Here is a 15,272-nt window from a genome sequence, read left to right as displayed (position 1 = left end):
GTGTGCTAAATTTTAAAATGATCAGAGATTTCAGGGTCTTGAGAATTGTCTCTCTGGAAAGGTGCCAAACAAACAGCAAAAGTCTATATGGTGAAGAATATAAAATTTGAAGTTGCTTTTGAGAAAATTGATTGAATGAGGTGTTGTTTGTTCTTTAGCCAGAAAAAGATGACACAATGTCTGTGTTAAATGATTTTTAAATCAATAATTCTTTTTTTCCAGCTGACTTTTAAGCTGGAAAAAGAAATTTAACTTTGGGCTATAGGCCAAAAAATTGGAAAAAAATCTTGGTCCTGAGGTTATGGTCTTTAAATCTTGCCTATAGTAAAAACTCTGGTTCTGGAAAAGATGTATGGGCAGGTGTGGGAAGACATTCGGGAACCTTTTTGATGTGGGCCGAGCGATGGGATTCTTGAGCAGTGGAGGAGCTGAGGGTGCGGGGCGTGGAGACTAATATCACCCTGTTTGGTCCTGAGGGATGGCTGGTTAGCCAAAGACGGGTAAGATTCCTCAGAGGAGGAACAACCTAAGACAGGCACAGCCGCAGAGGGGCCAACAGGGTTGGTGCATAGAACCTTCCTTATATCACCGTGTTTGGCCCTGGAGGATGACTGGTTAGCCAGAGACGGGTAAGATTCCTCAAGGGAGCAACAACCTAAGACAGGCACAGTCGCAGAGGGGCCAACACGGGTGGGGCACAGACCCCCAATATCTGAGAGAGGTCTCCTGCCCCCAGGGCTGTTTTGCTCTCCACCCCCAGCTCAAATCCACACCTGCTCAACTCGGACCCAGGAAGTAAACAAAGATAATTGCCTCAATCATGTGAGGCTTTTGACTGTTTATGAGTGTAACCTGAGAATGTTAGCCCACGAACTCAATAAAAGCAGCCTGGGATGAGTCAGCGGGGCTCTTGATCCAAGAGGTCTTGAGCCCCCCGGTCCCATCTTTCTCTTCAGTCTGTGTCTGTGTCTTCTTCAAGCTTGCGGCACCCGTCACTCACCTCGAGTTGCCGAGCTGGTCTCGGCAGGCAGGAGGTAAACCTCCCTCTTCTTAGTAAATATTTTTGCACCATGTTGCTCCCCCCCCAAAAAAATACCCTTATAATAAATTTGGTGATTTTGTATTAAATAACTTTTAAATTGTAGAACATTTTAAATTAGCAATTAAATTGGAAAACTTATCATCTTACCTTATTTGTTAAAAAATGTAATTTTGTGCCTAACTCTGTAGTGATAGTTATTACGAATGCAAAATCGAGAATTTAGAACATGGCATATTTGATTCCAAGCCAGAATTTGAATTTCTGCACTCATCTAAATAGCTAGTTTTGAATAAAGCTGATATAAATATGAGATTTCAATAGCATATTTGAAATTATAATGTATTTTAATCATATATATATACACACATGTCTCACTGGTGTCTTTTATGGATTGGTTCTAGAATGACCCAGATAATCTGTACATTATATAAATCTGCACATGACCTAAATCTGGGTATGGTTTAAAGATTCATATTTGAAAATGTTTCTAGTTTTTTTTTTTAGCTTTATTGAGATATATTTCACATACAATAAAATCCATCTGTTTAAAGCATACCTTTTTTTGTAGAGAACAAACATGGACACCAAGGAGGGAAGTAGTGGTGGGGGGGGGGGGATGAATTGGGAGACTGGGAGTATATATACATTACTAATAAGAAAAAGCAAAATCAAATTGTACACTTTACATATATGCAGTTTTATTGTATGTCAATTATGTCTCAATAAAAGTCCTTAATAAAACAAATAATAAAAATAAAGCATACCGTTTTTTATTTGTTGTCAGTGGTTTTTACTATATTCAAAAAGTTGTACAACCATCATTACAATCTAATTTTAGAATATTTTGAAAACCCTTCCCAAAACCCTTCCCCCAACCCTATTTCCCAATCTTCCCACCCAATCTGTAGCCCCAGGCAACTACTAATCTATTTTATGTGTCTATGAATTTGTCTATCTTGGACATTTCATATAAATGGAATGATATAATATATGCTCTTTTGTGACTGGATTCTTCCACTTAGCTTAACATTTGCAAGATTCGTCCATGTCTGTTGTGTTTTATTTTTGGCTACGCCATGCGAGTTTCCAGACCAGGGACTGAACCCAGGCCACAGCAGTGAAAGCCCAGAATCCTAACCACTAGACCACCAGGGAATTCCCTTGATATTCTTAAGTGTATGTGTCAGTACAATCTTCAACGTATTGGTATTATTTCCTACTGCTGAATCATATTTCATTGTCTGGATAGAGCACATCTTACTCATCCATCAGCTGATGGACACTTGGCTATTTCTCCTTTTTAGCTATTGAGAATAATGCTGCTATGGACATTATACAAATTTTTGTGTGGAAGTTTTCATCTCTCTTGGGCATATACCTAGGAAGGACATTGCTGGATCATATAGTAATTCTATGTCTAACTTCTTGAGGAATAACCAAAGTGGCTGTACCATTTTACATTCCCAGCAGCAATAATATAAGATGATTTCAATTTCTCCATATCTGAGCTAACATCTGTTATTGTCTGTCTTTTTTATTTCAGCTCTCTTAGTGGGTGTGAAATGGTATCTGACTGTGGCTAAAGATGGTGAGCATCTTTTCATAAGTTTACTGACCATTTGGGAAAATCTGTATCCAAATCCTTTTCCATTTTTAAAGAGTTATTTGTCTTTTTATTGTTATTAAGTTTTTAAGTTGTAAGAATTCTTTATATATTTTAGATACAAATCTCTTGTCAAATACATAATTCACAAATATTTTCTTGTCATTTTACTTCTTTTAATGCACAAAAGTTTTGATAAAGTATAATTTATCTATTTTTTCTTTCATCACTTGTGCTTTTAGTGTCATATTTAAGAAACCATTGCCTAATCCATAGCCACAAAGATTCACTCCTATGTTTTCATCTAAAAGTCAAACTCCCTAAAACTGCCTTAAGTCCAGCCAAGATAGTAAATTAGAAGCAGTACCACATCTCGGGCAGGATGGCGGAAATGAGTGCCACTCTCAAAGGTTTAAAGGATGACGGGGTGGTGGTCCCCATTTAATTCACCAGTTAGGTCCTTGCAAAAACCAGATCCACCCCGACAGACAGTGGACTAACAGCACTTAAGCAAGAGGTAACTCAGTTGCAGGGCTGGATGTGGAATCCTTACTAGACGAGATTAACACAGACAGGCACTTAGTATGTAGTTATTATCTGGCAAAACGCATTCTTTTTCATCTTCATCTGGAAGGAGTGGAGCATTCCCGTGGTGCCTGCAGCAACTCACATTCAAGGCCACATTACCTCTCTGCTCTCTGTCATAGTCTGGAGTTCTCAATCTTCTCATCATTAAACTGACTATGATGGTGGTCCACTATATTTGTATCATGTTCCTCAGTACTGGGAAGGAGGAAGTGGCAAGTATACTCTGGATACCCTCTTGAAGGGGTCCAGAATCCACTACTGTGGCATAAAAATTATCTTGAGCTGAAAGTACTTAAGTTCCTGAAACCTCTTATCTGCCTCCCAAAAGAGCTAAAATATATAACTTAATTATCATAAATCCTCTCTCTGGGAACACACAGAGAAGTCTGACTCTTATCACTGAGGTAACACCCAAACAAAGTCACAAAAACTAGCACATCTCCCATTTGTTCTCCTAAGGGCCCATCTGACTTTCCTAAAACTCATTTGTTTTCCCTTAAGTGTTCTTTCTCTCCCCCCTTCCCCCCTTCTAATAAGTCATTTGGTTTCCCTTAAGTCTTCTTCTCCCTTTCATCTATTAAAGACTTCTGCCAGCACTAAGAAGTGCTGACAGGGATGAAGTTAGGAAGCTATTAGAAATAGCTCAATCTAGAAATAATCAGGGCTAGAACTGCCCACAGCAGCTGGAGGGGTGGCGAGGACCGACCAACTTGAGTGGCTGCTGAGTGGCAATTTTACAGCAGTCCAGAGATCCAATTGCTAACCAAGTGTTTTCCCTCTATGGTTGACACAGATCAGATACACACAGGGTCGCCACTAGCACCTCACATATTTTAATACAGGCTGTTAAAAAAAGGGGGGGAGGAGGGGGTAGCTTTTAATCTTACCTAAATCTCTTTTTGTTGCAGTTGTCCAATCTGCCTAGACTTAGAGCAGATGGCAGAGCAGTAACAGCTCCCGGGGTATTAATAATTATGACATTATTAAAGCTAATTTCCGAGCGTCAAGTCCACGGGGGCTGTCCTGCGAGTGGGCGGTCCAGAGCCAGGGGAGGCCATTCTAAATGTATACAAGTTCCTAGAGCGAGAGAGAATAACGGAGCAGCAGGAATTCTGCACGCCGAATTCCACCCAGGTCCTGCACTCGGCGGGTTCGGGGACCCGCGCCAGCTCCGCATTTCCACACAGCCCGAGACCACGTGACCGCCGGCACCCGCCACTACTGGCCCTCGGATTCCCACTCTTAGCTTTGGCGCCGAACCTTTCCCCCCTCGTGGCCGAAACCATTGGCTCCGTGCTCGGAGGGATTACGGGCCAACCTCACGATCAGGGCTTTTCCGAACGAAGCTTCCGACTAATTCTCGGGGAAAATTCAGCGAAACATTGAGAGTTCAAGTGAAATTCACCTAAAGACATCGTAGAAGGATCCTTTCACAAAAAAAAACAAAGAGCCCATCTGACCCTGATTCCCCCTACGTTCCGCGGGGGCTGCGAAGGTGGTTCAGTCCGAGGCGGGGACTCCGCCTCCGTGGGTGCCGCCATTTTGTTTGGCTGGAGGGGAGAGAGCTGCGCTTTGGGGGGAGGGGTCTCCCAGGCGCCTCGCCTGACCCGGCGGCCGAGCTGCTGCTTCTCGCGGGGGAGGCCATCTCCCCGGCTAGGGGCGCGGAACCATGTACATAAAGCAGGTGAGGCCTGTGCGTCCCTGCCCGCCTCACGGGCTCGTGAGGACGGCTCCTGGAGGCGGGGGGGGGGGCGCCCTTCGCCGTAGGGTGGGCGCGGGGCTGCACAGGGGCTGTAGGGGAGGGGTGCGGGCCCGCGCGCGCGGGGGCTGCGGAGGATTGGGGCGCCCCTCTGCAGCCCGGGCCTGCCCGCGGGGCGCTCGCCTGAGGGAGGCGGGCTCTCGGGCAGAGGGGTGGAGGGGCTGGCGGGGCGGGCCTTGTGGAGGGAAGCGGGCCTTCCCGGGAGGGCGAGAAGCGGCCTTGTCCTGCGGGGCTCGGTAGCCCCGCGCGGGCCTTTTGAGTGGGGCGTATGCAGGCAAGGGTCCCCCCGGCCCGGAGACGCCCCTGGGCCACAAGCTGGGGTGTCAGCTGAACCGGAGGCCTCGCTCCTCCCCGGCTTACCAGAGACCTGAAAGGGCCCCTCCTTCTCACAGAACGTGTAGCGCCTCCTCATTCCCTTGTTTACTTCTGTCAACATGGGCTTCCCGCGCTGGAGTCCGCCCCAGACGTGAGCCCATTCACACCGCTTGCGAGAAGTTTCTCGGCTGGATGTGTCGGACTCGAAGCAGTCCTGTCCTGGAACGGCGGCTCTTTCTGGCCGGAGTGTGACTGAAAGGGGCGCCCAGGAAAGCTGGGCCAGTCTCCGTACTTGATAGACTTTTATACGGCCCTGTAATGGTTAGTGATCCAGCCTTATACAGTGTACTTGATGTTGAGAGTTCCCTAACAGGTTACTAATTATAACTCCTAAAAAGGCAACACTGGCAATGGTTACCAACAAAAGGGCTGTTTTAAGAAGATTTTTTAATCGCTTTCCAAAATGAGGTTTCCTTCTATGACATGGAAGCTTTTCTGTCTTGCGTTAAATGAGAAACCAGAAAGGGAAGAAGTGCAGAAGGAAAATGCTGGCTTAGACGTTATTTCTTTTGGGGTGTGTTCTGAAAAATCTCTCTTTTTTTTATTAGGTTATTATCCAGGGTTTTCGAAGTTATAGAGATCAAACAATTGTAGATCCCTTCAGTTCAAAACATAATGTTATTGGTAAGTGTTCATGGTTTACTAGATCAGATTTATGTCTATACAGCCTTTTAAGTTCTGCCTATGTTTAGGCTTAAGGAGACAGGAATTGTCTTTGAACGTTACATAAATTTATGTTTTTTTTCTATATCAAATTACTTTGTCTTTTATCTGCACTGATCAAATTGCTTCCTTTATACATTTAAAGTACTTGGGTAAGAATCATAAATTACTCACTTTTATTTGGTAGTCTCGTGTGTACGTGTTTTAATAGATTTAAGTTTATAGTGAGTGACGTTAAGTTTAGCATTTGCACTGCTCTTGGTATGTCATTTCCATGCTTGGTATGTTAAAATGGTCATTGTTGCATTATTTCAAAGATGACCGTTCTTTATTCACAAATGAGATTGTTCTCATATTGTTTTTTTCCTATTGTTATGTCTAAGGACAGACCACGCAGCTTGGTGGGAAGAGCATAAACTTTGAATCCTAATGGAATGGTGTTCAAATCTCAATTCTGCCATGTATTCTTCATACTTTACTTCCTGAGATGCTTCGGTTTTCTCATTTGTAAAGTGGAGATGATACACATCTCATAGGGCTGTTGGGAAGATTAAATGAGAAAGCAGTTGTGTGATGACAAGGGGCTAATGGTGATTGTCTTTCAATATAATAGTTAATCTGTAGGTTATTCAGTTGATAATGTTCCATTTTGCTGATACAGATAGCAAAAGTGTTTTCTGACAGTCAGCTGCGTTTTTAAAGGATCGATGAAATGAGTGCTTCTAGACACCAGAAAAGCATAGAGTTGCTATTGATATAGATTTCTGCTACAGAGTGTCATCCTTACAGAGTATATTGGTATACTAGTTGGCTCGGTCTACCAATAACAAAATATCTTAGACTAGGTGGCTTAAACAACAGGGATTTATTTTTTCACTGCTCTGGAGGCCTCCCTCTCCATCATGCTCATAGGACCTACTTTGTTTAAGCCTCTCCCTCTCCCTCTTACTGGAGCACTAATCCTGCCCTAAAGGCCCCACAGTCCTAACCTCACCTTAGTTACCTCCCAAAGGCCTCTGTCTCCAAAAAGCTTCACATAGGGGGGTTAGGGCTTCAGCATATGAATTGGGGGAGGCAAGGTGGTGCGGGGTGTGGGGTAAGGGACACAGTTCAGTCCATAGCATGGGATGAGGTGAGATTCATACAGAAATCAGTGAAGGGTGAACAGTGAATACTGATGTTCCCAGAGGAACTTCAAGAATCATACTTTATTTTGAAATAAATAAGTAATAAAATTTTAAAATTGAAGGGAAGAAAAAACCTGCCCTTGATACATGAATTACAACTTTTTAGTTGGGAATAAAGAAAACATACTTTTCCCTCTGTCTTACCTACTGAAGAATCATTAATTGAATTGGTTGCCATAAGGGTAGTTTGACTGTACTAGAGTTTTACTTACATTTTGATTATAAGTGCCTTCTGATTTTCATCAATCAGAAAATTTTGAGATGGGGAAAATTGAATAATTACTGGATTTGTATTATTTCCTTAACTTGCAAATTAAAAGTGGGTAAATATCTTAATATATCAATTGTATATAGTTATCCTGAATGCTTGTATAAAACTTGTTATAAAATCTTAGTCTTTTTGTATATAACCTGAGCATATCTCTAGATTACTTATAATACAAGGTAAAGGCTGTGTAAATAGCTGTAAATACAATGTACATGCTGTGTAAATAGTTGCCAGCTTGTGGCAAATTCCAGTTTTGCTTTTTTGGAACTTTCTGGAAAGACACCCCCCCACAACCCCCCTGGGAATATTTTCAGTCCGCGGTTGGTTAAGAACCCAGGGATTTGGGATTTGAAAAACTGACTGTAATTTTATAAATGAGCTGTAAAATGATGGCTGTTATTACCTAGAATGATTATATCTTTAGGGCCTATCAAGTATTTTGTTTTAGCTATTATCAGACAGCTGTTTACTACTTTGGTTGCAACATTGGGATTGTTAATAGTCACAGTTACAAAGGAAGTTATCTAAGTGTTCTTTCTTTTGTTTGTTTTACCTGAAAAAACATAATATGATTTTGTTAAACATATTTTAAAAACAGATCCCTTAATCATGTAAGAAAGACCAAAGTAGTATACACTGAGATTGATCTTTAAAATATCTTTTGAAAGCATACCACTTTGATTGTTTAATGATTTTGACCCTTAACAGAAAAAGAAGATATGAAGGCAGATAACTTGTGTGCTGATATTTGAATGTTCAATGTTTAAATGTAAGAACCGTAAACCTTTTTAAGGTTAGCTTTTTTCTAGCCTTCTAACAAAAGAAATGTATGTGAAGTTATAGAAGATAAAGAGCATAAAAGCTAAAAGGAAAAAATTTAAACTGTAATCCTTCTACCCAGAGATAGTTATTGGTTTCCTGGAAAATAGAACCCGAGGACTGCTTTAATGGGAGGGTGCAGTCTGAGGGCAAGGGGGAGGGGGAAAGTGGTTATAGCTTTATAAAGAAGATACAGCTGGCTTGTGGTCACACTGGATAACTTCCAGACAGACTTTGTGAACCCACCACACCTTGGAAAGCTCAGGTGGGAGAGGAATGGAGAGGGGTTTATATGCTGGTTTCTGTCTCTCTTTCGTCAAAGTTTACCACATGGGGCATTAATTCCACTGCTGCCATTCCCACTCCAACCCACCAGGCCCGCCAACCATGCTTTTGGATTGTATTACTCTGGGGACTAATTCCCCTAGAGTGGTTGGGGAACTGTAACCTCCTTTGGGTTTTCACAGATCTGAATGTACCCCTAGCGTAAGCCAAAAGAGGCTAGTCTCCCAACCTGAGGTGTTGGGAGACTAGCCTCTCTATTGACAGGCAATCAAGGCCTGGGTTGGGGCAGGTGAACCTGGGGACACATATAAACAGGGTCTATCTCAGTACCCCTCCAGTTTTTGTGTACATCTATAAGTATGCCTTTTTAAATAAAAATTAGTTTGTAATCTGCTATTTTTTGCTCCTTCAGAATAAACTTGAATATCTTTCTCTATCATTAAACAGTCAGCATCCTTAAAATTGCTGTGTAGTATTCCACTGTGCGGGTAGCAATAATTCTTAGGGAAATTATGAATTTTTCAGTTATTTATGAGTGGATTATGGTTTGAACTATTCCTATAATTTTTTAATGATAAATTACCTTTTAATACTTTTACTTAGTGACAATTTCAAATTTACAGAAAAGTTGCATGAAAAAGAACAGTACAGAGAATACTGTATCCTTTACCCAAATCTACTGTCAGCATTACCCCCCTTGCTTTATCACTTACACTCGCTCTCACACTTATTTCTCCTTAGAGTAAGTTATGTACATCATGGTTCTTTACCTGTGACTTCAATGTGTACTTTCTAAGAATAGGGATATTATCTTATATAATCACAGTATAGTTATCAGTGTCAGTAAATTTAACATCAATACAATAATCTGTTACTTTATTTTCTAGTTATGTTGACTGACCCAGAAATGTTCTTTATAGCATTTTTCCCCCTCTGGTACAGAGTTTAATTTAGGATCAGGCATTGCATTTAGTTGTCAGGTCGCTTTAGTCTCATTTAATCTAGATCATTTCCACAGCCTTTCTTTGTCTTTTACGATGTTATTTTTGAAAAATATTACATAAATGGTGTGTCCTTTTCAGGGTATTCCATCTGGAAGCACATGATATCCATCTACTTCTTATTGATGTTGATACTTTTGATCACTCAGTAAAGGTTGTATCCAGTTTTTCCACTGTATAGTTAGTGTTTTTTTCCCTTGCAACTAATAAATAATACAGAGATGGGGAGAGACTTTTGGACCATGCAAATATTGCGCTCCTTATCAAAATACCCCCTTAAATTTAGCATTCATTGATAATTCTTGCCTTTATTCAGATGGTTACAGAATGCTGAACCATTCGTATTTCAAGTGCTCCTTTCATTTACCACTTGGTATTTTACTGTAATCAAACATTCTTTCTCCTTAGCTATTTAGTTATCTTTTTATTATCAGTATGGAGTCATGGATTATTTCCACCCCTGCCCTAGCAGTAATTTATAATTCATCAAATTATTTTGGTGCTCAAATTGTCCTAGGTTTAGCCCCCTTCAGGCTGGCCTCTGTGTCTGTTACATGCCTTTTTTTTTTTAAGCACTTCATTACTTTCTGATTTCTTTAGAATTTACTTTGGATTAAAGGTGATGACTTTGGGGCTAATTTATTGAGATTATTGGTCAAGATTGAGAGAGAGAGTGGAATAGTTATTCATGACTTTTAATGAAAATTTTTCTAAGCAAAAAAGTTCAACTGAATTCATTAAATTTGAAACATTTGATATCCTTTTATGTGTAGAATTGCTTATTTCTGAATTCAGGTAGTTAAAAACTGCCTTATAGTTGTATTTTTGTGATTCTAAGAGACTATACATGATATATAGGGCTGGTCAGAAACTGTTTAACATGGAAGTGGTTTGAGAATTTAAAATGATTGTTTAAGTATTTTAAAATGTTAGCATTATGTGAATCTTTAAGTTGTTAAAAATATTTTATAACATGCAACTAAAATAGAATTACACGTCCATTGTAATGATTATAAATTATGAAAACCAGGTAGTATGTTTATTTTTTGCTATTAATTTTAAACTGTTGGGAAAGAGCAAAAAAAAAAAAAACCAATGAAATTTCTTTGAGAAAAAAACTCTCTGAATGCTATACAAAAATTGCACTCATTTGGTAATTAAAGCTGTTTTGTTTATTGATTTGTTTTTGTTCACTGTTTTGTTGTATTTAATTTCAGTTTTTAAGATTTTATATTAGAAAATTGGATTTCTTTTTTTAATACTTTCAGTAAAATTTTATTGTTTTTTTATACAAAATAACGTGCACGTTTTGAAATTTTATAGTGGGCAGAAATGGATCTGGAAAAAGTAACTTTTTTTATGGTAGGTATTATTTTTTTAATTCTAAATATAGTAAGCCCTAGGTATCATAAGATAGTTTATCTGAGGTTATATCTGCATGAAACGTAAGAAATACGTCTTCAAACAAGGTTGCTATTTAATGTAAAGGGTTTAGAGTGTAAGAATCTGAGCTTTACTCTAGTGACTAATTGGCCATGTGAAACTGGGCAAAATACTTCTCAAAGTACTCTTTCATTTTACAAACAGAAATATTTGCCCTGCCTACCTTAGGTGGGTTGTGAGAATCAAGCGAGATAATATGTATGGAAGTGCTTTCTAAAGTTGAGTGCCATATATAAATGTTGTAAATGCAGAGAGAGAGGGAGAGAGAGTGAAAGAATATAAGTGCAGTAGAATAGTTAATATTATTATGGAAAATGGCTTATCTGTTTCATCTAAATCAATTACTTTAATAAAAGATAAAGGGTTATAAAAAACAATAGACTCAACAAAGACAGTTGTCAGAAGATACTAAGTAGAGCTTTGAAAACTATCTCTAAAGATAAAATGCATTTGAGAGTAGGAATGCCTTTGTTAACAGATTCTTTGGGGAGAAAAAATACTTTAACAGATTGGGACTGCTCAAGGAGCAAGTTGAAAAATTTTTGGACCTCTTAGTTGAATGGTGCTTGAGGAAAAGATGGGTTTAGTAATAGCAAAGGTTCAATCCCTTCTGTGCTCACAAATCTAAAGGGTACTCTGTACCCCATCAGTGGTTGTAATTTGGGGATGGTGAGAAGAGAAGAATTGGAGTGGAAGTATTACATGATCTCCAGGGGGGATGAGGGTAGTTTGAATCCATCTCCTCCAAGGTGATCGTAAAAGAAAACCAATCTCCATCTCCACCCCCAGCATATACATTCATATACACACTGTTTTAGAGTGTTAAAAGTCTTGGGTGGACTGGGAATAGAACAGTTGAGTAAAGAGTTCCATTTCTAGGAGAGGGTGGTCCAAGTAGGCATTCTATGGAGGTAGGAATGGCTCTGACAGAAAACAAAGGGCAAGTAAGTACTGCAGTAGAAAGTGGAAATCTGAAACATTTTCCAGTACTTCCTACTTAGTTCTATTTCTTTTGACAAGGTATCCAATTAAGGATATTATAGAAATATCCTATTTTGTTAAATATTTTAATTTATATCATTTATATCTAGTGGATAAAAGCAAATATACTGTGAAACCTAACCGTGTATACTTTGATCAAGAGGTACACCTTAGTTCTACTTGTCTCTTCATGTATTTCAGTGTTTTCTTTTTATTTACTTACCTTAAATGTTTCAGTGAAAACTTGTTAATATTTTTCTAATATCATCATTTCCTAGATGATTAATCTAAGTACAGGCAAATTTTCTGCATTCCTTTTGTCTATATGAAACAGGTCATAAAGGTATGAATAGGTAATCTAATGTTTCTGCATTGTTCATTACCTGATATACTGTATTCTGTGAAGTTATGGGAAATTATGACTAAGGCATAAATCCTTTTTTCTATCATACTAATAGTTGTTTTTATATTTCTAGCAATTCAGTTTGTTCTCAGTGATGAGTTTAGTCATCTTCGTCCAGAACAGCGATTGGCTTTGTTACATGTGAGTGAGATTGCTTTAAGACATTATGGATCTTAAATACTTCTAAAAATACATTGTCAGTTCTGGTAAACAAGGTTATTTTTTCAAATTTCAGATCTTTTGTGAACATGGCACAGTTTGTTTCTTATGTGTGTTGTTCTGCTGTGAAATTTAGCCTACTCTATTAATGCAGGATAAAGGCTTAATTTTTATATAATGAAAAAAAAACAGTTGTAGGTGTTCCCTTTGGATGGATGTGTCTTCCATGTAAATATAAATTCTTTATTAGAAGTATGGCCTGGTAAGGGTCTGGAAGCAGGTTTGCTGAGAAAGAAGAGTTAGGTTGGGGATTAGAAACTTTGAGACTCAGAATCAGAAGTTAATTAGCATAGAAAAACAACCATTACAAACTGAACAACATTAAGTTATTTTTAGCCATATTTGTACTTAAATGGTAACATCATTTTTTAATATAAAAGACAGTATATTTATATTAATGAAAATTGTTAGAATTTTTCATTAATTATGAGTAATAAACTAATTTTAGGATAAGAAAGTGTAAAGGGCTATGGTAAAATGATGTAACTTATCTGTCTTGTTTAAATATGGTTTATAATTAATTTTAAGACCAGAAAGCGAGATTCCTCAATATATCTCCACAGTATCTCTCAGACTTAAAGTTCTTTTTCTAACGTGTGCTGACTTGCGGGATCTTAGTTTCCCACCCAGGGATTGAACCAGGGCCACGGCAGTGAAAGCGCCAAGTCCTAACCACTGGACCACCAGGGAATTCCCTCCCCCTACTCTTAAATTTGAATTTTTAAGTCCAGTAATCAGGATTGATTCCCTATAGAAAAATCTCTCTTTAGGTTTCTCAGATTAGCATTAAAAGAATAATTTCTTTAGGTATCATTCTTCATTGTATTGAACTACTACATAATAACAGTTTTCACAATCTAGAAATTATCTGGGCTTGGTATGTAAGTCATTGGGTCACAAATTGGTCTAAATATGATACATGTTAAATGTGTATGTTTTCATAGCAGATTTAAAACTGTATAGAATATCCCAAATGTTTAAAAAGACAGTTGCAGTAATTATGTGATTTGTTAGAGTTCCTTTCTAGCGTTAAGATGAATCTAAAAGAGAAGAGCCTCAAAGTGTTTTATATATTAGCAAACAGGTAAAATTGAGTGGCTATGGGGTCTTATGCTCTAATGAAGTGGTATGCAGAACAAGACCTACGTACGTCTAACTTTGACATGTCTTACATTGTTCTCGTTTTTTTGTTGTTGTTGTTCTCGTTTTTAAAATTCAGAATCAAAAGCTATTTGGTGGAGTGTTGTTATCCTAATCCAGTGTCTGCTGCTTTGGCAAGAGGGATATATACTAACTAGTCTGATAGAAATTTTTCTCCATTGAATCAGACTTGTTACCATGCACTAAACTTTAAAAGTATTTAAAGAATATGAAAATACCACTTAAGTGACACATTAATTTTTCTCATGTTTTAGGAGGGTACTGGTCCTCGTGTTATTTCTGCTTTTGTGGAGATTATTTTTGACAATTCAGACAACCGATTGCCAGTGAGTAACTGCTTTTTTTCAGTAGTATTGTTGAGAATTTTATTGATGCAGCTTTTTTCATGCTTTGAAACATTTATTTATACTTAGGCTTCTATAATTTAATTTATACTAAAATGACTACAGTTTACATACTAATTTTGTCTTAAAGTTATAATGAGTATTGTGGTAAACAAATGGGAATGTGCAAGCTGTTGTGAAAAAATGTCTTTGTCATAGAATTGAGTATTCATAGCGTATCTTCAGTGAGATAGTTTAAGTTTCAAAATAGTTGCCATGGTGAGGGACTCCAAAATGACCTCATTAACTAAAAAGTTTCCACTTTTACTATTAGATTTAACTTTGAGCTTTTACATTTTTTTCTTAGATCGACAAAGAGGAAGTTTCACTTCGAAGAGTTATTGGTGCCAAAAAGGATCAGTATTTCTTAGACAAGAAAATGGTCACGTAAGCGTTTTTCTTTGTTTGTAATTTCCATACATAAAAGTATTATTTTACTTGCCTCATCTATGAAGTACTTTTGCCTCATGTTCGACAAATCAGTATTTAGAGCATAGATGTAATTACGAGTCAGAAGATTCTCTGAGGCTGATATAACAGATGGTTTAATGACTGTTCTGTACTTCTTCATGTGCCTTAGCTCAGGAGTTAATGTACCCTTTTTGCTTATTGTTGGATTGTTATGTATTTGAAAAAAATGTTTAATTGTTTATCAACAGGAAAAATGATGTGATGAATCTCCTTGAAAGTGCTGGTTTTTCTCGAAGCAATCCTTATTATATCGTTAAACAAGGAAAGGTAAAAAATGTATATCTTTTTAAATGGAATTTGTTTTCTGAGTATATTCATTAAATAATGAATTTGATTTCATTTTAGGTTAAGTTGGATTGAAGATGGACCTTACTGTCTTCTGTTTTCATTGATTTATTTTGCACTGAAGTTTGTATTATCTTTTTTGTGGCCATAAAGTACAAAATAGATCCATGCATAGTGGGATAAAAGTATTTCAGCAGGATTATTTAAGTGAATCTTGTTTTCTTAGTGATCTGTGTCACTTACCAGGGTGCGCTTTACTGGAAGACATTTTTGGTTTGTAGATGTTATGACCATATTTAAGAATATTGTAGAAACTTTATAAAAATCACATTTGAA

At 38.0% G+C, this 15,272-nt stretch overlaps 1 protein-coding gene across 1 annotated transcript in view; it reads left to right on the top strand.

Moving 5' to 3' along the window:
• The first annotated feature begins 4,760 nt into the window (after positions 1-4,760).
• SMC3 (structural maintenance of chromosomes 3) overlaps positions 4,761-15,272 on the top strand; it is a 31,534-nt gene continuing 21,022 nt past the window's right edge. Inside the window, exons 1-7 of the mRNA XM_057735305.1 lie at positions 4,761-4,917; positions 5,916-5,991; positions 10,914-10,952; positions 12,491-12,558; positions 14,052-14,123; positions 14,488-14,567; positions 14,840-14,918. Of these exons, the coding sequence (XP_057591288.1) occupies positions 4,903-4,917; positions 5,916-5,991; positions 10,914-10,952; positions 12,491-12,558; positions 14,052-14,123; positions 14,488-14,567; positions 14,840-14,918 (429 nt within the window). The 5' untranslated portion in view covers positions 4,761-4,902. The remainder of the gene's footprint in view (positions 4,918-5,915; positions 5,992-10,913; positions 10,953-12,490; positions 12,559-14,051; positions 14,124-14,487; positions 14,568-14,839; positions 14,919-15,272) is intronic.

The sequence above is a fragment of the Hippopotamus amphibius genome, chromosome 5, assembly GCF_030028045.1.
Source record: "Hippopotamus amphibius kiboko isolate mHipAmp2 chromosome 5, mHipAmp2.hap2, whole genome shotgun sequence".
Classification (NCBI taxonomy): domain Eukaryota; kingdom Metazoa; phylum Chordata; class Mammalia; order Artiodactyla; family Hippopotamidae; genus Hippopotamus; species Hippopotamus amphibius.
This window is presented reverse-complemented; position numbering and strand designations above follow the sequence as displayed.